The sequence below is a fragment of the Aquarana catesbeiana genome, linkage group LG06 (assembly GCF_042186555.1).
Source record: "Aquarana catesbeiana isolate 2022-GZ linkage group LG06, ASM4218655v1, whole genome shotgun sequence".
Taxonomy (NCBI): domain Eukaryota; kingdom Metazoa; phylum Chordata; class Amphibia; order Anura; family Ranidae; genus Aquarana; species Aquarana catesbeiana.
This window is the reverse complement of record NC_133329.1, coordinates 199,499,950-199,523,028: the sequence shown is the minus strand read 5'-3', so window position 1 is coordinate 199,523,028 and position 23,079 is coordinate 199,499,950. Positions and strand designations below refer to the sequence as shown.

Below are 23,079 nucleotides of genomic sequence, written 5' to 3'. Positions count from 1 at the left end.
GATTGATGTCGACTCTCTGCTCGTTCCCGAGACTTCACAGAGCACAGCTGCTTTTCTGAATACTACAGAGCAAGAAAAATCACATGGGTTTTCCAAATTAGAAACCAACCAACAACTGGCTGAAACAAATGTGAGTTTTGAGTAAAGTGGTGTGAAGTATCGACCCAAAACTCACTCAGTTATATGCTCCTGGTCCTATTGGAGCTGAAAGTCCAATTGTGCCAGGTTAATTGTGAGTTGATTGCTCTCAAACTTTCATTACATGATAAAGACCAACAAACAAGTGCTTTACAAGAAATCAACAAGGAGATCACTACATACACCACACAACAGTAATAGTCCAAATGTGACAAGCTCAATCAGGTAAATCTTGATTACCAGGAGGTTAGGGTATGCCCTTGGTTAACCACTTCCAGACCACCCACTGTCGTTATACGTTGGTACTTTGACGTTGAATTCCATTGTTATGGCAGCAGATAGCTGCCATAACCCGTTATTTTTAAAAACGGTGGGCAGTCTGCTTTCAGGTAAAAGTGGTCTCTGCGGCCGATTCGCCACAAGATCACTTTTATCGGCGGCGGGAGAGGTGCCTACCCCCCCTCCCGCCGCGTCCCGGTCATTTCTGCCGCTTACCGATCCGATCCTCTCCCCTCAGAGGCATGAAGTCGAGTGAGGTAATGATGGCCCCCACTCGACTCCATACCATTGGATGACGGAAGCGACGTCAAACGTCACTTACGCCAAATGGTTTTAAAGGGAAAAAAAAATTTTATTGAAAAAAGACACTTTTTTTTTAATTGCATTTAGGTATAAATTGTGAGGTCTGAGGTCTTTTTGACCCCAGATCTCACATTAAAGAGGTCCTGTCCTGCTTTTTTTCTATTACAAGGGATATTTACATTCCTTGTAATAGGAATAAAAGTGATCCAAAAAAAAAGGAACAGTGTAAAAATAAAATATAAAAAGTAAAATAAATTTAAAATTTTTTTTTTTAAAGCGCCCCGTCCCGCCGTGCTCTTGCGCAGAAGCAAACACGTACGTAAGTCGCGCCCGCATATGTAAACAATGTTCAAATCACACATGTGAGGTATCACCGTGATCATTAGAGCAGTCATTCTTGCAAAATACCTTCTCTGTAACTCAAAACTCGTAGCCTGTAGAAATTTTTAATTTTTAATTGTCAAAGTTTGTCACCATTTCACGGGCAGGCGCAATTTTGAAGCATGAGATGTTGGGTATCAATTTACTCGGCTTAGCATTATCTTTCACAATATAAAAAGAAATTGGGCTAACTTTACTGTTTTCTTATTTTTTAATTCAAAAAATGTAAATTTTTCCAAAAAAAGTGTTTGTAAGACTGCTGCACAAATACAGTGTGACTTAAAGTATTGCGACCGCCATTTTATTCTCTAGGGTGTCTTAAAAAGTATATATAATGTTTGGGGTTCTAAGTAATTGTCAAGCAAAAAACCTGATTTTAATGTGTAAATACCGTGTGAAAAATAGGCCCGGTCCTTAGGTGCTTAACTGGCATTACCAGGCCCAGAAGGAGGGTATGTCCACGACCCCCATACAATACTCCACATGAATGCAGTTCGCCAACCACCTCCGTGAGTGAATGCCTGACTGAAAACCCTTCAACCGACAGTGAATCGTCCTGAACTCGTCAATAGCCAAATTATCTCTCGCCAAGGAAGCAAGTGAAGGATGATTTAGTTGCAGCCCCTGGGCTGTACAGTGTTTAATGTGTAGATCCAGTAGGCTTCCCTGCGTAAGAGCTCATGGTCACCCCCTCTTACCGGACGAGCGACATGTTGAATAACCATACCCATTAGTTCATGTAGTTTATAACAAAATGAACAGCCACAGGTTTGAAGAGGTCAATGGGAACATCCTTTGCTGACCTAGCCAAAGCCGTCCCAATGTCACTCCTGTGTCTCTGAAATCTCAGTTTTAAAGAGGCCAATGAACATGGGCATTTTAGAAAATATACACAATATTCAGTGTTAGTTAACATAATTGTGTATCCGGTAAAGCTTGCCACTGTGTGGATGTGCAAAAGTTTCACCACATGCCGTATTTATCGGCTTATAACATGCACTTTTTTCCCCTTAAAATCAGGGGAAAACCGTGGGTGCGTGTTGGACCTGTGTTATGTCCATCATAGGTGCGAGACTGCGAGCAGAGCCGAGACTAGCCGAATACACTCGGCTTTGTTTATGTCGGCGCTAGCTCCACTCCCAATCAGTGGAGATCGGCGCCATATTTAAATTCCTGCAAAGAGACAAAGGGCTGCAAAGAGACACAAGACTGCAAAGACACTGGGCTGCAGATGGACACTGGGCAAGGCTGCATTGATGGGCATTTAAATGTAAGTTTTTTTTCCTTAAACTTCCCTCCTAAAAGTTTTTTTCCTTAAAATTCCCACCTAAACTTGTGGTACGTGTTATACGCTGGCGCGTGTTATACGCCGATAAATTACGGTATTAAAGAGTTGCAAATTTTACAGTTGTAACCCCTATAAAAGCCCTGTCACTGTTATAGCCTGGTGACTGCTTTAGCATATTTTGGGTTCTGCCTGGACAAGTAAGTCCCTTAGAAACAATAATGGTGGGTTCTTTAACTCAGTCATCAGGATATCATCGGCTTTAACCACTTCAGCCCCGGAAGAATTTACCCCCTTTTGACCAGAGCACTTTTTGCGATTTGGCACTGCGTCGCTTTAGCTGACAATTGCGCGGTTTTGCAACGCTGCACCCAAACAAAATTGATGTCCTTTTTTTCCCACAAATAGAGCTTTCTTTCGGTGGTATTTGATCACCTCTGCGGTTTTTATTTTTTGCGCTATAAACAAAAAAAGAGCGACAATAAATATCCCCATTTTTTTTTTAAAAAAGATAATTTTCTCTCAGTTTAAGCCGATATGTATTCTAATACATATTTTTGGTAAAAAAAAATCGCAATAAGCGTATATTGATTGGTTTGCGCAAAAGGGATAAGGGATAAATTTTATAACATTTTTATTATTATTTTTTTTTACTAGCAATGGCGGCGATCTGCGATTTTTATCGTGACTGCGACATGGTGGACACATCGGACAATTTTGACACATTTTTGGGACCATTGGCATTAATACAGTGATCAGTGCTATAAAAATGCATTGATTACTGTAAAAATGTCACTGGCAGTGAAGGGGTTAACAGGGGCGATCGAGGGGTTAACTGTGTTCCCTGGGAGGTGATTCTAACTGAAGTGGAAGTGGACTGTCTAGAGGAAGTGACAGATCGTGTTTCCTAGCTAATAGGAACACACGATCTGTCACTCCTCTGAGAACAAAACACTGATTTGTGTGTTTACACACACACTTCCGTGTTTTGTCCCTCGTGCTCGCGATCGCTCGTGGCCGGCGGTCATCACAACCGTCGACCATGAGCATCAGCACCCCTGTTGTGCCGCGTGCGCGCCCCTGCTATATCGATCCCGTGAGATAACGTATAGCTACGAAGGTTCATGGTATCGTGCCGACCTACTGCAGTATAATGACAGCGGCTGGTCGGCAAGCCGTTAAAAATATTCCGATTTTGTGTGGCTCCATATCTGATCCAGTCTCATTCACAGTTAAGCTTATGAACAGCGGCCTATTCCCAGTTTTTGATGTCCTACAGCTATTCATGGTAGCTTATGTCAAGGCTCGGTCAAGTACAGAAGTGGGATAACCACGTTCCCAAAATTCTTTTGATTTGATCTCAAGTTGCTGTTTTTTTCATCTTCACTGGAGCAAATGTGTAGGACTCTCTTAAACTGGGAGATGAGTAGTCTGTTTAAAAGGTGTTTGGGGTGCATGCTTCGGTAATGGAGCAAGGTGTTCCTGCCTGTCGGTTTTGTAAAAATCTTAGTACTGAATGTACATTTTTAATCATTACATCAAGGTATGTGATGCTTTGAGCATAAATCTCTGATTTGAATACCTTACCAGGGAAAATCCCATTCAAGTAATCAGCAAATGCCAAGAAATCAGGTTTACCGCCATCCCAGATCAGGAAAATGTCATCGATATAGCTTAACCAGCACCTAGCATGGCCGGTGAAAGCAGTGGTTGCATGAATGTCACATTCTTCTATATAACAAACAAACAAATTTGCAAACGTGGGTGCCGTGGAGCTGCCCATGACTGTGCCCCTTATCTGGGCTTATTTTGTACCCTCGAATGCAAAGAAATTGTATTCAAGCACAAAATGTAAACACTCGATCAGAAAATCGCCCAGGAGATTCTGGACATTCCATTTAGATAAGAAATGTTTTACAGCTGTTAAACCAGCTGTATTAGGTATGCTGGTATATCGAGATGAAATATCCATAGTTGCTAGTCGCCAATTCTTTTTGAAAGTAGACAATCTCGCAAGTTTGTTCAAAATAATTACTCGTGTCCCCAACATAAGCTGGTAGATTCTTAACCAGAGACTGAAGCCAAAAATGTATCCATTGTGCCAGGGGCTGAGAGTGTTTTTATCGTCCCTTAATGTTTTCAAAGCTGAAAATTCCTCTGGCCCAGGATAGGTATGAGTCGTATTACTGATTCTAGTGAAGACACCATGTTTCACGGTCCTTTTTTTTTTCATAGTGACTGTCGATGTACTGGTATTGTCCGGGAGGCATAAACATACTTTTCAGCTTAAACAGCTCTCCCATAATTGCTGTCGCTTTTTGGGGTTGTGTGGAGAAGAACAGTTTAATCTTTAGGGACCTTTTAAATTTAAACATCTCAGTTTCAAATTAAATCTGAATGTAGGGCACAATGATAGACGTTTGGATAGGAGAAGCATTTCTGTAATGTTCTCTGCTGATAGATTAATCACCGGGCTTGTCTGTCAGTTCGTTGACGTCCACTCCAGGTTTGATCGGCACCGCAACCTTTTGTGGCCCCTCCTGGTTTTTCTACGCAACCGGCCCCTAGAAAAAGGGACACGTTGCCTTCAGTAGTAGGCGCTACAGAGCTACCTGAAGTACTGGATTCACTGTCGGTGGAAGGGTTTTTAGTCGGGCGTTCACTTTTGGAGGTGGTTGGAAAACTGCGTTCACGTGGAGTATTGTATGTGAGTTGTGGACGCACCCTCCTTCTGGGCTTAGTGATGCCAGTTAACCAAGGGTATACTCTACCCTCCTGGTAATCAAGATTTACCTGCTTGAGCTTGTTATGTTTGGCCTCTCACTGTTGTGTGGTGTATGTAGTGATCTTCTTGTCGATTTCTTGTAAAGCACTTGTTGGTCTTTATCATATAATGAATGTTCCAGAGCAGTCAGTTCATGATTAACCTGGCACAATTGGCCTTTCACCTCCTCTATGACAATGAACATATAATTGAGTGAGTTTTGGGTCGATATTTCACACCACTTTACTCAAAAGTTTGTTTCTGCCAATTGTAGGTTGGTTTCTAATTCGGAAACCCCGTGTGATTTTTCTTGCTCTGTAGTATTCAAAAAAGGTCTGACTATGTAGTTCAAGATCAATTTGTCTCTTTAAACCTTTGATTTCTCTCAGGCGATCGGTTGCAGTGTTGGATCCGAATGCTTTGTCTGTGTCAGGTGGAAAGAGAATTGTCTCTCCTTGACTGTATATGCTTCCGGGGGTTTTGTCACCTTGAGATGTAGTTGGTTTGGTAGCATTATCAACCCAAAACTCACTCAATTATATGCTACGTATTCTATTAATTATATTACACAATAGCCTGATGACTGAGTTAAAGAACCCACCATTGTACTTGTCCCTGTTCTCATTTGATTTAATTTTTTTTTTCATTTCTTGATTTAATTTTCTATTACTTCTTTTTTTTTATTTGTATTTTTTTTACCTTTTTTTTTATTTACCTTTCTTTTTTTTTGTTGATTATATCTTTTTCATTTATTCCCCCCCCCTTTCTTCCCTCTTTTTTTCTCTATTTTCTTATTACTTTTTTCTTTTCTTGTCTTGTTTCCTTTGTGGCTTACTAATTTCATTCTTTACATATTTATTTTTCATTTTTTCCTTTCCCTTTCTTCCAGCTTGCTCCTTTTCTTATCTCCTTTTTTAAATTTTTCTCTAGTTTCTTTTCCACGCTTCTTACTTTGTTCTCTCTGCAACTTCCTCTTGTACATGTCTACACAGCTCTCATGCACCTCTTTTTTTATCTTTCACACTAGATGGCTCTGTCCTCCCTCAGGTGCAGTCCCAACATCTGCCAATCTGGAGGCCGTCTAGGTATTTAGCATTGCTATGGCATGCAGAGCCCGCCCAGGGAAACTGCTCTTACTGCACATGCGCCCCAGCGTGCACAGAATTGGAGGCTAAACCACATGCCTCCATGCTGCTAGGCAACCCACACATACACATTGACATGGGACTGCACGGCCCGCTGCTTGGTGTATAAGACATACTTTTTTCTGTTATAACAGTCATTTTAGCATTTTATAGTGACCAGTGGCTTTTTGCATTCATATACCGGATTGGGCATTTGATTGCTATTTCTCTTACTATTAATACTGCATAGTTAGCAGTTATGTCATAAGTTTAAACTGTGCATAATGGCCGGCTCACAAGGTCATTATCACGTCAGAGGGTGGGGCTGGGCCAAAATTGTTTGCACTGATTGGTGGATTGTCTGGTAAGTACTTGTTGGTTTTCACTGCACATTGTTACCTGTCTGATGAAGGGGCCCTGTGTGGCTCTGAAACATTGCTGTATATTTCTCATGTGACCACGATAATAAAGCTTTAAACCCTTTAGAGGAATACTTGGTGTGCTGATAACATTTTTTCACTTTCATATCAGTGGGAGGAACAGCAATGTCCCAAGGGCTGGATAAAAGCAAGCAAAGGAGACCAGTGGTCTATGCAATTCCAGTGTCCTGTACTCTATTCAAGTAAAAGAATTTACAGAAAGTCAAATGCCTGTTTTTTGCCTTTAGTTCTACTTTAACAAGTATAAGCATTTTTATTTTAGCAACTCTTATTTAGAATCACTAAAAAATCCTTTTCCTGGTGTGTTAGCTTTTTGAATTGCAGCAAGTCTCATCTTTTAGTGATACAAGTGGAAATGAGCAGATGTTTCTTACCAACACTTTACTACTTGTTGTACTCAATTGTTTAATGTAAACAATTTCGTTATAAGTTTTTATTTTGCTGTTTTAGATCGAATCACAAATCTTTCCTTTAACTACTGGTGGCGCAGAGAAAATGTGTAGTGATCTTAACATTCCCTTGCTGGGAAAGGTCCCTTTAGATCCAAATATAGGTAAGTCCTGGTTGGTTGAAAGCCGGTTATTCAATTTTCATCCATGCCAATAGCCAGCCTAACATTATAGTGCAATGCCATAAAGGTTTTCTCATTTGTAAAAATGTACAGATACTATTTTCACACTGTAAACACATTTCATGTTTCAGCATCTGCAGCCTCTCCCCATCAATTCCCGTCCCTGTGACAGAAGGCGGGGATCCTCTCCCCTTACCCACTGTCACAATTTGAAAACAGCAGGGCTGTGCGCTCCTCCGCCCATGCCATTCATTGTTTTCTGTAAATGGATGCCTACAAGTAATGTCAGCCATTGCAGCTGTTGGCTTGTAGTTCTCAATGAGCTGCGAGAGCAGGGGCAAGGCGACATGTACTGCCCTACATATGTCCTATTTTCTCTAGCACCTTCTTGTTAGTGTCCACTGTTTTTTTTACATACATACATTAACCAGTAAGAATAGTGATCGACTACTTGTAAAAACAAAATGAGCTACGTAGTTTAATATATTTTAGTGAATCACACAGAGTTGCAGCATTGTGTGCTTGGACATTATTCTTGACATATTATTTGTGAAGATTGTTTCATTGTTTTCTTTCATTCAATCTCTAAAATTGCTAGTAATTTTAGAACCATGACTGAGCTTTTATGCTCAGTGCCTAAAATGTAGTTCAATTCTTTCACAAATTTTTAAAATTTTATGGACACTAGCAAGTGTGCTTAGTTTAAGGCATGCAATATACTTTATGTTCTAGCCAAGTCCAAAGGGCTGGAATAGTAACTTTCTGTTTTAATCAGTTTTTGTCTTTAATGAGAAGATTAATTTGTTTGTTGTTTTTCCCTTTTTCTTAAGGAAAGAGCTGTGATACAGGTACGTCTTTTTTCAGTGAGATTCCAGATTCGCCAGCAACTGTGGTATATCGAAAAATAATACAGAGTAAGGGCCACAAAATCAATCTATAATATAAATATAACAATAATATAAAGTTTTTATATCTATCACAGAGAATGAAACATCCTGCAGATGTCCAAATCAGAAAAGTTAAAGCATATCAATACCCAAAACTTTTTTTTTTTTTAGTTTTGGATAGAGTGAGGAAGAATTAGAGCACCTGTCAGTTTTTACTGCAGTTGGAGGCTCCGTTGAGATAGATTCCTTCACTTCCTGTCTGATAAAAAGGTTGTCCCCAGGACAAGAATGGAGAGGAAATCTCTCAGCAACACAGAACAAAAAAGGTTCATCCTTATTGTACAGTACAGGACACAGGTTGGACATTCAAAGTATTTGGACACTTACCCTTGGGAGTCCTCTAGGGCAGTGGTTCTCAACCTCAGTCCTCAAATATCCCCAACAGGCCATGTTTTGGGAATTTCTCTAATAGCTGTCCAAATACCAAGCCATTGGCTCTAATTTAAAGCACCTGTGCAAGATAAAGGAAAACCTGCAAACATGGCCTGTTGGGGGTACTTGAGTACTGAGGTTGAGAATCGCTGCTCTATTGAACCACCAGATCTTAAAGCAAGAGATGTTTCAAATGCACGTTGATGGGGGAATATGGAGAGGAAAAACCAAAAGTCACTTTATTGGAGACTGGTTCTTTGTACAAGGCTAGTATATTTGACCCTCTTCAATTCTGTTAGAAGTGATGATTAAGGGCTTCCTATATGTGTAGCCAAAAATGTCTGCAGCACAAAACTCTTCATTCAACCTCTTCTCAACCTTCTACTATAACAATAGAAGCAGTGCATCTGTGTCAATACAACCTTGGTAAAACCTTGGGAACTGTACCTAGAGTCCACGTTGTGGGGATGGCTGGTAATGTTGCCTCAGGCACTGGATCCTGCTTGGGTACTCGCCTATACACTAAGTGCAGCATGTGTAGTTAGCTGCAGCGTCTTATACAGGTCCAAGGCCATGTTTCCCAGGCCCTGAAGACCTCTTCTGGGGTATGTCCATTGTGATGGATGGAGGCAAAACTTTTGGCTCTGAGGAAGTCCGTATGGACAAAACATGTCAGAGTATAACCACACCTAGGACATAGGTGTGGCAGGCACGCTGATCTGGAGGAGACACGGAGGTAGTGAGCTGTACTGCGAGGTGGTCAGATGCCAGAGATCTGGCTCATGCAGGAAAAGCAGGCACACCGATGGCTTTTTTTTTTTTTTTTTATTGTTTATATAAGTTTTGTAAAGCTTACAAAGTGAGATAGAAAATAAGACATTTCAAAATAAAGAACTGTCACATATACATAGAAATGTGAAATATTAAGTGCATGGTATAATCAAACAGTAGAACATTCAATCTTAATTTCAATTACACAAATGTACTATACCATATGATTTAGTAAAAGGTAAATGAAACATCTAAGAATGTTTAAGGCAATGAAAGGGAAGAAATATATATATATAATATAATTATATAATAGGAGAAAGGTTAGCACCATGGAAAACAAAAAAACAAAAAAAACAAAAAATCATCCCATTCTTTCCAAATTTAAAAAAAAACGTGGCAGTGAGCCTTCAATCAGTGCGGTCAAATGTTCCATCCTGCATATGTCTGCCACTGTAGCGAGAAATTGTGAGAAAGTTGGGGGAGACGTAGACAGCCAACATCTGGGTATAACCCATTTTGCAGCCAATAAAATAGACTTTAATCTTCCTGAAGCTTTATTAATACTTGAAAAAGGAAGACCTTATAAACAGTGTATGGGGTTCAGAGGTATGGGGGTATTTAATAATTTTTGCAAGAATTTTTGGATCTTAGCCCAAAATGAACTAACAGAAGGACATTCCCAGAAGATGTGGAGATGGGTACCTATAGCCCCATAACATCTCCAACATTCACACAAACAAAAAATATGTAGGCGCAAAGTCTTAAACAGATCCTGAAAAGTCTGTGCAGTCTTTTAACAGACAGCTGCAATGCAGCAAGTGTGAGAATAGGATGAAAAGTCCACTGTATCAGGTCAGCCTTATTGCTGGGAAGCAGAAGCCATCTCCAGGATATATAAGAAAGAAAGAAATGCAGGCGCCTCTGAGTACAAAAGGAATCACAGGTACTTCCGTTTAATTATTAGACATGTGCATTCGTTTTCGTCCAAATGCATTTTGGACGAATGGATGGTGCTTAAGACAGGGATATTCTTGAGCAAAACCTGTACCACTCTGTGTGTGATTTGAGGCTAGGACAGAGGTTCACCTTCCAGCAGGACAATGACCCCAAACACACTGCTAAAGCAACACTTGAGTGGTTTAAGGGGAAACAAGTAAATGTGTTGGAATGGCCTAGTCAAAGCCCAGACCTTAATCCAATAGAAAATCTGTAGTCAGACTTAAAGATTGCTGTTCACAAGCGCAAACCATCCAACTTGTAGGAGCTGGAGCAGTTTTGCAAGGAGGAATGGGCAAAAATCCCAGTGGTAAGATGTGGCAAGCTCATAGAGACTTATCCAAAGCGACTTGGAGCTGTGATAGCCGCAAAAGGTGGCTCTACAAAGTATTGACTTTAGGGGGGGTGAATAGTTATGCACATTGACTTTTTCTGTTATTTTGTTTGCGTTACGATAAAAAAAATCTTTAAAGTTGTGGGCATGTTCTGTTAATTAAATGATGCAAATCCTCAAACAATCCATGTAAATTCCAGGTTGTGAGGCAACAAAACACGAAAAATGCCAAGGGGGGTTAATACTTTTGCAAGGCACTGTATATCAGTGCATTCCTCCAGTTGATCAATCTCACCTCTAAGCTCCTGTGCAATTTTTACAACCTCTTTGGTGATATTATGAGTCAAGTCTTGTATCAGGGTATGTAACTTTAAATCCAGCACAGCCACAGTCACCATCACAGTAGGTTCTGACAGCTGGGTTTGCTGGGGTACATGATCTCTGTGTGACATACCTTCAGCCGTTAGAGGGAGATTGGCAGGGTTTGGTAGGTTGGCTGGCCAACTCGAGGCCGGGGATTGTGGCCTAAGGAGGAAGCACTTCATGTACTGTATAGGCCAGGACTGTGACGGCGGGATATATCCTCAGTAAATGTACTTCTGTACGCCCGAACACCTCTGGCAGTAAATGATGAAGCTCCTGGGGCCGTAGGTGCTAGTGTAGTGGTGCAGGAGCCGCAAATGAGAAGACAGGGACTGGAGCTCGACTTTCACGCGTCCACCATCTTACAAGCCACGCATACGCCCTCCTGATGGCTTTTTTTTAATGGTTGAAGACCATGTTTTTTAATATGTTTGTGAATCTTTAACAAGTTCTTTCTATCTGGAGCAAGAGAGCTATGAGACGTGTGGAGATGTCATTAACCATTTCAGCTCTGCATGCGTATCATCATAGATGTGAGTCATTAAATTCACATTGAGGAAGTGGTCACAAGCACTGCATGAGAAGAAGGTTATTTGAATGTATGCGGGCGCAAGGGAATCATTGGGTCAAATTTGCCGACTTAACGGTGGGAGACAACTCCATACTGGTGGGGATCGACGTGGAAACTATCCTATGATGTGTCCTCAAAATGGGTTCATACTTGAACTCTTGGAGTTTGCCTTGTCTCAAAATTTCTTTCAGTATGGTGCTAGGTATTACCAGCAAACCAGAGGGACCCCAATTGGGCCACCCTGGGCACCAGCCTATGCGTGCCTCCATCTTAGTCACTGGGAGGAATGGGTTGTATACCATTCATCAATGTTCCTTGGCCAGGTTTCCCTCTGGCTAAGGTACATTGATGATGTCCTTTATGGTGTGGACTGGAAGCATTCCTGAACTGGAGAAATTTATAGAGCATCCTAATGACAATGACTTGAACATCAGATTGACATATACGATTAACGTGTGATTTACATCAAATCTCTTTCCTGGACCTTAAAATTAGAAAAGAGGAGAGAATCCTTTCTACTCACACCTATCGCAAACCTACGGCAGCAAATACGCTGCTTAGAGCTGATAGCTTTCAGCCGCGCCCTCTGAAGAATGGGATAACCATTGGGCAATTTTTTAAATGTTGCTGCAATTGCTCGGACATCGCCAACTTTAGGAGGGAAGCAAAGGAACTCTATAGTAGATTTAAAGAACGAGGATACTTGCATTACGTTCCACCGGGGGAGAAGGAGAGCGTCTGAGACTGAAAGACACCTTGCTTCCCCCCCAGGAACAGCGATGACAAAACCCAGAAAAGTAGTAATAAATAGGATAAAAGTTGGATTAAATTCAGCCAGTTAAGGATGAAGTTCAGCCAGTTAGACTTATTACTAAATATGGAGTACAGTAGGAGGAGGTAAAGAGAATTCTGGGAAAGCATTGGTGTGTCCTTATGGAAAGCCCTAGGATTAGACAAATTGTAAGGACAGGTCCACAAGTGGTTAGCAAGGAGAGCCCCCCCCAATCTGGGGGATTTTTTAATTCATTCTGAGTTCAATAAAAGCAACGATTGTGACTGGATGTCCTCCTTTCCACGTACTAAGGGCATGTTTCCTTGCGGGAGATGTCAAATATGCTCTCAAATTGAACGGACTGAGACCTTCTCTGACTCTGAAAATTAAAGAACCAATCAAATAAACAGCCTGATTGATTGTTCAAGCACACGTGTTCTTACATGTCCCTGCAATAAAAAATCTGTAGGTAAAACAAAAAGACAGTTAAAAGTCAGGCTGTGTGAGAACTTCAAGGATAGCCGCACTAAGTATCCAGACAGTTCCTTGGCACAACACGTTTGGGGGTAAGTTAGAGGGCCTACAGGTAAAGGGGTTCTATTCCCTTAATTTCTCTAAAAGGAGAGGAGATTTTAATATTCAACCTTTAAACAGAGAAAAACTATGGCTTTATAGATTAGATATCTTAAGTCCAAAGGGCTGGAACACTGAACTCAATTTACAAGTTTTCTTGGAAAAATAAATGTAGTCTCAACTCATATGTACCCTTTGTTGAACTAAATTAGTTCATGTAATAGTGTGGTGAAATGTAACCAAAATACATTGGTTGCAGACTACTTTGCATCCTAAAAATAGACCACCCAGGGCTCTGTTATATTTATTAGTTAATGAGCCTGGATTATATTTGCAGTTTTACCAATATATCTTTTGTTCCCACAAAAAAATGTGCTTTTGCTTTAAGACAGATTGGCTGGTGAAAGGAGAGAGGAACCTTGGCTATAAATATCCTGTCATTTGAGCATTAGCTAGTCCTGATGAAGCTGATGTAATTACGCCAATCAGTGAAACATGTTGACATCACAGGGTTCATGGCGTCAGTGGGGGCCACAATCCCAGGAGCCCAGCCAACTTTGATGGAGCAATGACTGTTCACTGAGTGCACATACATGTGAGGTATGTGATGAGGCTGACTGCATCGCAGCTATACCTGCGAGCTGCGCCTACTATATGAGCTGCCAGCACAACAGGAACTACACAGAAGCAGGGGATTGATTGCACCAGCAGACAACAGTGCATCACTGTGAACAGTGAGTATTCTCATCCTGTCATGGGCTTTCTTGACTGTAACGCGCCTTTCACACGGACGGCTATTCTGCCGCAGTTAAAAGCATGTTTTTTTCCTGTGGAGTTCAAGACTCCAGGCACTGTGATCAGCTGCATTTGCACAGTGCTATTAGTTGCGGTCGCGTTTGGCTGCGGTTTGCCATTTCCATGGCAACCCGACAGGGTGCCGACTCGCACTGTTTGGTATGAATCTTGAGTGGGAACTCCACGCCAAATTTAAATAAAAAAATGGCGTGGGTTCACCCCCAGGGGCATACCAGGCCATTCGGTCTGGTATGGATTTTAAGAGGAACCCCTACGCCGAAAAAACGGCGTGGGATCCCCCCAAAATCCATACCAGACCCTTATCCGAGCACGCAGCCCGGTCGGTCAGGAAAGGGGGTGGGGACGGGCGAGCGGCCCCCCTCCTGAGCCGTACCAGGCCGCATGCCCTCAACATGGGGGGTGGGTGCTTTGGGGGAGGGGGGTGGCCCCCCCACCCCAAAGCACCTTGTCCCCTTGTTGATGAGGACAAGGGCCTGTTCCCAACAACCCTGGCCGTTGGTTGTCGGGGTCTGCGGGCGGGGGGCTTATCGGAATCCGGGAGCCCCCTTTAATAAGGGGGCCCCCAGATCCCGGCCCCCCACCCTATGTGAATGAGTATGGGGTACATGGTACCCCTACCCTTTCACCTAGGGAAAAAGTGTCAAAAAAAAAAACACTACACAGATTTTTAAAGTAATTTATTAGACAGCTCCGGGGGTCTTCTTCCGGCTTTGGGGGTCTTCTTCCGACTTCGGGGGTCTCTCCGGTTCTTCTCCGGGTCTTCTGCCGGGCTCCTCCGCTATCTTCTGCTCTTTTGCCGCTCCTTTGCTATAGCGGAGGAGCCCGGTCTGCTGCCTGCTGCCTTCTGCTCTTCTTCTGATGTTGATACGACGCTCTCTCCGGCTGGAATGCACTCTGGGCGCTCCACTCTGACTTATATAGGGGGTGACCCCACCCCCTTATGCCGTCACAGTCCCTGGGCATGCTGGGACTGGGACGTTTTAGGGGGCGTGGTCATCGGGTGATGGCGTGGGGGTTCCTCTTAAAATCTATACCAGACCGAAGGGCCTGGTATGCCCCTGGGGGGGAACCCACGCCATTTTTTTATTTAAAATTTGGCGTGGAGTTCCCCCTCAAGATTCATACCAAACAGTGCCGGGCATTGGCGGGGATCCGAGTCGGATCCCCATGCTTGTCGCTCATTGGGAAAAGAAAAATCATTTTTCCTTTCCCGATGAGCAGCTCGGCGCTGTTATCCGCAGCTGACACAGTGCACTGCGATTACCTGCAGTTATGTGCGGATAGCTGCGCTAAATCGCTTCTGGACGCAGTCAATTCTATTTTTTCTATCCGCACAGAACCGCATGTATCTAATTCGCAGCTAAATGCAGTGTGCGAATGGGGCCATAGGAAAGCATTGTGTGCTTTTAGCTGCGGTAGAAAATTAGAAAATCCGCAGCTAAAAGCACCATTCTATCTGTCCATGTGAAAGGGGCCTAAGTGTTTGCAAACTGTCAGATTGGAGAGTGGGAATTGAAGAGGAGTGAGGTGTACCTCTGCACACAGGTAATGGCTGAAGTCTCAGTGAGCTGTTTGATCTGATTGTTGGATCTGTCCCTGACCACAATGGTTACACTCTGCCTTATCACATCAGCTGTTCAGCTTGATACTTTGTGTTCCTATAGCACACATTTAAGACACACTGATTTCTGCTTGCTAGGGACAGCATTATCCTTTAGATCCAGGGGGTGTACAGACATCCCTTGACAGTTTTACAGAGACTACTGGGCATTTAATGCTGAAGCTAATCACTTAATGAAGGGAGGGACATACTCTGCTGGATTCTCGGAATTGACACAGCCATTATCAGCTATGCATAGCCTGTCCCTTTTTGCAGCAATCCTCACACATTTAGACCAAGTCTTGTTCAAGCATGCACTGTCCATATGAACATTGCTCTTGTTGGCTTATCACTTGTGTGCACCTGGAAAGCACTTTACACGGGTGCGTCTGTTCCACTTTCTTACCCAATCCACCATATGTATGGCCCAATCCTGATGTCCTGCGGGGGGGGGTTTATGTCAGTGCTTGCTGTGGATGACAACGTCATTCTTTTTATCTGGTGATGGATGTAGGATTATTTCAATTTCTAGTACTTGTGCATTGTTGCATGTTTTCAATAAAGCTGTTTTTATACCATTAACCCCTTGATGCCAATTAGTCTCTATAGATAACCGCTTTTCTTGTGTTCAGATTTTTTATCTTTATACTAACCCCCTTTTCTGTTACTCTATTTCTGCACCCTACTCCATGAGTACTCCGCAGGGGAACAACTTCGTTGATAGCAATGACAGAAAACAGGCGCTAGGGAATCGTGGCAAATCTCAGGCATACATTCACTCTGCCAATGCTCTGCAAAGCACCCAAACTGCTTAGTGATGTTGCTTCCCTTGCACCTGAATAGCACCCTATTATAACACAATTCTCTGCATGCAATTTTGGCTTTCTCTCAGGCATGCAACAAGCGGCCTATCTGACCAACGCAGCTATGTCAAAATTTCTCGGACAACTAATGGCCTGTGTTACTTAACCCACAACAGTAGAATCAGTCTGTATATGCAGTAAAGTATGCTTGTTATACTCACTGTAGAACCTAAGGGGTTAATCCTTTGCGTTGTGTATAAAGGTTATTTGATCCTGTCTCTTCCACTGTCTCAAAAAAAAAAGAACCTTATATTTACAGAGCCAGTGGATGGGCTGCTTAGTTTGTTGTGTATTGTATTGCTAGAGTTTTTTTTTTCTTGGGAGGGTACATGTGATCAGCACAGGGCCAATCAGCACCGTCCAGACATGTTGAGACTGAGGATCAGTGCAGTATAAAAACTCCTCCTACAAGGTTTACTAGGAACTGATAGAAATCACAAGGCTGCTATATGCTGCTGAAGAGAAAAGGTATTGTCATGCAGGCCCATGTACCTGAGATGAGGCCGAAGTAGTGGGGAGGTCTCCTTTGCACCTCGGGTCCCTGAAACCTCTGGAAATGGGGACAGAGACTTGGTGGACACTGAGTGCCAGGGGTGCGGAGCACTGCGCAAGCTTTAGTCCAAGATCCGAGCCGAGGTCAAGTCCAGTTTGGCAACGAAGCATAAAAGGGTTAATCAGAAGAAGAATGGTCGAGATCCAAGCCGGGGTTGGTTCCAGTCTGGCAGCTGAGTGCAATGTCAAGCAGCAATCAGTAGTAGTCAAATAGGATTCCAGGTCACAACAAGTTCAGACAGATCGCACACTAGCACAGGAACAAGGGGGGACTAGAGATAATCCAGCAATTTGGCAGTGTCTGGGCTGGGCTAATATAGGGAAGTTTGAGGTCACTTCCTGTGCACCTCCTGGGCATTTTCCCACCTTTTTCCATCAGGTTGAGGTTATTTCCTGTCCGCCTCCTGGGCATTTTCCCGCCTTTTTCCATCAGGTTGCGGTCACTTCCTGTGCGGCTCCAGGGCATTTTTCTACCTTTTTCCATCCGGTCTTCTGCGCAGGTGCGGGTTGGCGCAATGAGGCATCTTTGGCGTATGCTTAGTTTGCACAGATTTCCTCCACGCCATTGCTGCATGCGTAGTAAGCCCTGGACACTTACAGGTATTTATCAGTTTATATTTACTAAAATAATTGCATTTCCGTGTACTGTGCGAGACCAGATATAGTGAATGCAAGTTGTGGATTTAGTAACACTTTAATTCAGCCATCACTGTCCAGAGCTGAAAAACACCAGGCTTCTTCTCCACCTCCACCCTCTACCTGAGTCAAAAGTGGAACCACCTCTGTTAGAAGAAATACTGTGTGTACCTAGAAGAGTTGAGGCTGGCTCGAAGGCTTTAATTCTGTTTGCTCACTTTGCATTTTGTAAATTGCTAAAAATAAACACGTAAAATATATAGTTTTGAAAGCATTCTTACTTTACAGCATTTCTTCACACCTGCCTAAAACCTTTGCACAGTACTGTACCTGATGCTATGGCTACAAGCAATATGCTTGCCAGTGCTGACTTGTGCTGTGGACAAAAGCCTTAGTATAGTCACTTTCTCCTCATTCTCGACAGGACTCTGGGTATGAAGACTTGCAAAGTATAAAAAGATGTTCCCCATTCAGGAACAAATAGAATGGCCAATTTATGGCAATTGGGTTTCTCCAAGAAAGTTTTCACTCTTCCGAGTATCATTGCCAAGCTATATCCAGTGGAAAAAGGAATTCGCTAAATAGTGGATTACTCCAGCAATAGACCTTGCCCTTTCAGTTTTAAACATCTTACTATGCCTATAGAAGATGTTCATTAATTTATGGATTCTGCAAACAGAAAATCTGAGATGCTTGTAAAGGCTCCCTTTACTTTTGCAGGTCCAGCTTTTGCTGCAATTTCTGTTTGTCAAACCGCAGATATTTGGAATATGGACAGGATCCGGTCTTTCAGGACCATGCTCTGGCAGAACATATACAAACACCGCCTTCTGCCTTACTTTTCTGTACTGATGCTCTAGTACAAGTCATGACAAAAATTTCTAGAATGACTTAAATTTTTGTCTTTCTGTAGAGAATCTTAGGGCTAAAAAGCCTGGTGAGTTTGAGGCTTCCTGTAAAAGATGCCTCACTCATATGCCCTTTGAAGGAGGATGCCTCTTTGGTGAGGCACTTGACAAATTTGTGAAAGCTCTTAAAGGGTAACTCCACTTCCGTACGGAAAAAAAAAAAAGCAAATAAAAAAAAATAATATAGCATGTACAATTGCGATACAAGTCATATTGTATTTGAATGTTATAAAAAATTACCTTTCGTTTTCAAACTGCAGTAGAGCTGCACGATTTTGGCTAAAATGAGAATTTTATCCAAATGATTTTTTTGCTCAGAATAAAGATGACGATTCTCACGGCGTAATATTATCTTTCGCATTATACAAAAAAATTGAGCTAACTTTACTATTTATTTTTTGTTTATTTTTTATTCATTAAAGTGTATTTTTTCAAAACAAAAGTGTGACACAAAATATTGATATTGCAACAACCACCATTTTATTCTCTAGGGTCTCTGCTAAATATATATATATATATATATATATATATATATATATATATATATATATATATATATATAATGTTTGGGGTTTCTAAGTAATTTTCTAGCAATAAATATTGATTTTAACTTGTAAGCAGCAAGTGCCAGAAGAAAGTTTTGGTCTTTAAGTGGTTAAACCTACCTCATCTACAGGCAGAAGTTCATTCCTTTGATCCAAGAAGAAATGTTACTTTGTTTATACTTATCCGTGATGTTGTGATAACTTGGCAGGCTGCCTGGATTTATTTATTATTTTATTTTTTCAGCTGTGAGAACTCTCTGCACTTGTTAGAAATAATCGCGAAATGTTGTTTTGAAGATTGGGAAAGGAATCGTGCAGCTCTAATCTGCAGCTGTTGTAATTTTCTATAAATGCACAGCAATATGGCTATGGCGTTGCTCTGTACCCAGAATGTGTACCCAGAAACATTATTTCCTGCTTGTGTGATTGGCTCACCAATTTTCCTAGAAGTCTGCCTAAGATACAAGTAAGATTTCAGGCATCCTCTGCAGCAAAAATGTCATTTTTGGTGAGATATTTCCAATAGGAACACATCTAAAGGGATGCAGGCCCAGCAGCTTTCCTCATTAGTGCCCTGCTGCTGCCACAGCTGACTGATAATTATGAAACCACTCCCATTAGACCCACTCAACCCAGAGGCACAGACAAACACACATGGATTTCTTCAGAATAACAAAAGGTAGGAATCTGCAACAAAGGTTGTTATAATCTTTGCAATGTACATAGATCATCCAGAGGGGAATGTTTTTTTCTCAACAAAAGTGGGGTTACACTTTAAGGGACTTCTACCTCCTAGAAACGTAGAGCACCACACTGCTCTCTTCAGGCTTCATCTTCAAAGCCATAACTCAGCCCTTCCTTTCGGCATATAACTTTGAACATAAAGCCTTCTTCAGAATGAAGATGTGCCTCGCTCTAGAGTTGGGAGGGGGGGCAGCGTCTCTTACAATTTTCATTAGACTGGGTCCCAGGCCTACGGGTTCAAAGGGGTACAAAACACAGTTACCAATTCTACCCCCTCATCGTTTTCCTCTCTCAAACCAACTAAAATCTGCCCAAGGACAATCAGATTTACACACTGCCCTGAACCATCTCAGGGACTGTTTGTTCCAGTCCTTCTGAAGGATAGGTTTAAAGGATTCTATTTGAACTTGTTCATGGTACCAAAACCCATTGGAGGTATTCGTCCTATCCTGGACCCAAAATCTCAAAGCAAACAAGTACATTTACATTCACAAGTTTCACGTGGAATTCACAGGGTAATGTATTGCCTCTCTAAAACAAGGACGATACTTGGCATCAGTAGACATTTAGTATGTCTGTCTCTATATTCCCATTTACTCTTCTCTTTATCCCATTTGTTGCACTGCCATTTGTCCTATCCACTGCACCCAGAGTATTCAAAAAGGTGCTTGTACCCCTACTCCCATCTTAAGAATTCAGAGCATCCATAGTTACATCTAATAGTTTCTTGAAACTTGAAAATTGATGCCCCCCGTTGAGACCACCGCCTGTGGAAGGGAATTCCACATCCTTGCCACTCTTACAGTAAAGAACCCTCTACGTAGTTTGGGGTTAAACCTCTCTGCTTCTAATTTTAATGAGTGGCCACGAATCTTGTTAAACTCCCTTCCGCAAAAAAGTTTTATCCCTATTGTGGGGTAACCAGTATGGTATTTGTATATTGAAATCATATCCCCTCTCAAACGTCTCTTCTCCAGAGAGAAAATAAGTTCAGTGCTCGCAACCTTTCCTCATAACTAATATCCTCCAGACTCTTTATTAGCTTTGTTGCCGTTCTTTGTACTCGCTCCATTTCCAGTACATCCTTCCTGAGGACTGGTGCCCAGAACTGGACAGCATGCTCTAAGTGCGGCTGGACCAGAGCCTTGTAGAGTGGGAGAATTATTGTTTTATCTCTGGAATTAATCCCCTTTTTAATGCATGCCAATATTCTATTTGCTTTGTTAGCAGCAGCTTGGCATTGCATGCCATTGCTGAGCCTATCATCTACTAGGACCCCTAGGTCCTTTTCCATCCTAGATTCCCCCAGAGGTTCCCCCCCCCCCCCAGTGTATAGATTGCATTCATATTTCTGCCACCCAAATGCATTATTTTACATTTTTCTACATTGAACCTCATTTGCCATGTAGTTGCCCACCCAGTTAATTTGTTCAGATCTTTTTGCAAGGTTTCCACATCCTGCTGAGAAGTTATTGCCCTGCTTAGCTTAGTATCGTCTGCAAATACAGAGATTGAACTGTTTACCCCATCCTCCAGGTCATTTATGAACAAATTAAACAGGATTGGTCCCAGCACAGAACCCTAGGGGACCCCACTACCCACCCCTGACCATTCCGAGTACTCCCCATTTATCACCACCTTCTGAACTTGCCCTTGTAGGCAGGTTACCTGATGCCTTGATGACCTTCTTCTGAAGGATTCCTCTCCCTCAAAACTGTCTGCAAACATCCAAAGAACTATACAGATTCCTCTGGTTTATGGTTGGGTAATCAACATTCAAAAGTCTCTGCCCTCCACCCTTCCCTTTTCATCTGGAATATCTAGACCTCATCAATTACATGGGTCTAGCAAACGTTTTCCTTCCGCCAAACAAGCTTTTCCCTCTCAGACCTTAAGATCAAAAAGATATCACTTGCATGGTTTGCCCAGTTAAAGCTGTTCCATTAACTCACTTCTACTCAAGGCCCCTTCAACACAATATTCTGTTAGCTGGGTTCACAGATTTCCACAGGCATTTTATATGTGAATTATCAACGTGCACATTCATGTGCTGCTCATGGAACATAATAAGCAGGGTGCAGGAAATAGTGTGCTTAGCAGCTGTCAGGTACAGAAAAGTCAGTTGAACTCGCTGTATATACTGATGGAAGGAAGTTGACAACCGCCTCTGCAGAAACAGAATTGGAGCGTGCTGGAAAAATTGGGCTGATTCTGCAGTTGTTAGGCTGTAGATAGAGGTCTCTGTGTGGAGCAGAGCAGCACTTAGGAGGGATTTGTTGCAAACATATAGTAAAAACAATGATTGTACTTCAAAATATGTTAATCACGCAGGACAGCAAACGTGCAATAAGGTATTATTCTCAAGTTCTTTATTTAACCCTCTGGTTGCCTATGTGTTTAGGGTATAAATCCAAAAGGTGTCCCTGTGGCATAATTGTTGGAATCTGTTACCAAAAAACCTACATTTAGGGATGGCTTCTATGACCCAGACATGTAACCCTATGGTGGATTTATTGTGCTTGTGTTGTGGCACACTGTGATCAGTACTGCCCTGCTGGATCTGTCTGTGATGCTCCCCAAAGCTGCACTTCATGGTCCTAATAGTTCTGCCAACATACAGCAAACCACAAGGACATGAAAAGCAGTATACCACAAATTCTGAAGCACGTGTAGAAGGCCATCAAATTATGCATCTTATTAGTATTATCAATGGGTTTTTTTGGTCAGTGCTGGACAAATTGATACATGGAGCATTTAATCTTTCTGCACTGCTCTACAACAAAAAAATTGCAAGAAGATATAAGAGGGTTTTGAGATGAATTGAGGCACTTAATCTTTCTGTATTGCTACATACCAACCAAATTGCAAAAAGATGGAAGAGGGTTTTGGCAAAACAATTAATTTGCCTCTAACCTCTATTTGGGTAGATATAGAGATGACATTATTGTCATCTGGGACAGCCCTTTTACTATACATCTTTTTGTCCAACACTGCAATGGCAATTCTATGAGCCTTTCTTTTACCCATGTATGGGATGCTAATATGCTAGTGTTTTTGGACCTCGAATTAGGCCATAATGATGGGAAAATTATCTATAGAAATTGTTGTACGACTTCTGCTGGTAATTTATACCTCACTTACTTTACGCACTGGTCCAAATCATTTGGTGGAGGGGGGGAGGGGGTTATAGTGTGGGGTTGTTTTTCAGTGGTTGGATAATTTCATGCTCCCAACTTTGTGGGAACAGTTTGGGGATGGTCCCTTCCTGTTCCAACATGACTGCACAAAGCAAGGTCCATAAAGACATGGATGAGTGAGTTTGGGGTGGAGGAACTTGACTGGAGTCCTGACCTCAACCGATAGAACACCTTTGGGATGAATTTGAGCCGAGACTGCGAGCCAGGCCTTCTCATCCACATCAGTGCCTGACC

At 42.1% G+C, this 23,079-nt stretch overlaps 1 protein-coding gene across 4 annotated transcripts in view; it reads left to right on the top strand.

Moving 5' to 3' along the window:
- Nucleotides 1-23,079, top strand: part of NUBP1 (NUBP iron-sulfur cluster assembly factor 1, cytosolic) — a 583,247-nt gene that overhangs the window by 429,903 nt on the left and 130,265 nt on the right. For 2 of the 4 annotated variants that reach the window (XM_073591207.1, XM_073591208.1), the window contains exons 9-10: nt 7,165-7,267; nt 8,116-8,199. The exons of 1 other annotated variant lie outside the window; for it this stretch is intronic. In XM_073591207.1, the coding sequence (XP_073447308.1) occupies nt 7,165-7,267; nt 8,116-8,199 (187 nt within the window). The remainder of the gene's footprint in view (nt 1-7,164; nt 7,268-8,115; nt 8,200-23,079) is intronic. One more of the 4 variants, XM_073591209.1, reaches the window with a different exon arrangement.